The sequence below is a fragment of the Apaloderma vittatum genome, unplaced genomic scaffold, assembly GCF_000703405.1.
Source record: "Apaloderma vittatum isolate BGI_N311 unplaced genomic scaffold, ASM70340v1 scaffold19692, whole genome shotgun sequence".
NCBI lineage: Eukaryota > Metazoa > Chordata > Aves > Trogoniformes > Trogonidae > Apaloderma > Apaloderma vittatum.
Window position 1 is genome coordinate 1 of NW_009703291.1, and position 234 is coordinate 234.

The 234-nt window shown below is 46.6% G+C and overlaps 1 protein-coding gene across 1 annotated transcript in view; it reads left to right on the plus strand.

Annotated features, from left to right (window-relative positions):
* Positions 1 to 114: 114 nt before the first annotated feature.
* LOC104270280 (olfactory receptor 14J1-like) overlaps positions 115 to 234 on the plus strand; it is a gene marked incomplete at both ends in the record, with an annotated part of 738 nt that continues 618 nt past the window's right edge. Inside the window, one exon of the mRNA XM_009864593.1 lies at positions 115 to 228. Within this exon, the coding sequence (XP_009862895.1) occupies positions 115 to 228 (114 nt within the window). The remainder of the gene's footprint in view (positions 229 to 234) is intronic.

Sequence of the window (234 nt, forward strand, 5' to 3'; positions counted from 1 at the left end):
AAAACAGAGAAAGGAAATGCATTTTCAGTGGCACAGATTTCTATCTAAAAATTAATTTGTTTTACTCAGAGGAGTGTGCATTAGTTTTAACCTGTGCTTTCCCTCTTTGGACAGAGCCCCCATGACAAGAAATCACGGATGTCCAATGTCAGCTCCATCAGCCAGTTCCTCCTCCTGCCATTCGCAGACACGCGGCAGCTGCAGCTCTTGCACTTCTGGCTCTTCCTGGCCATC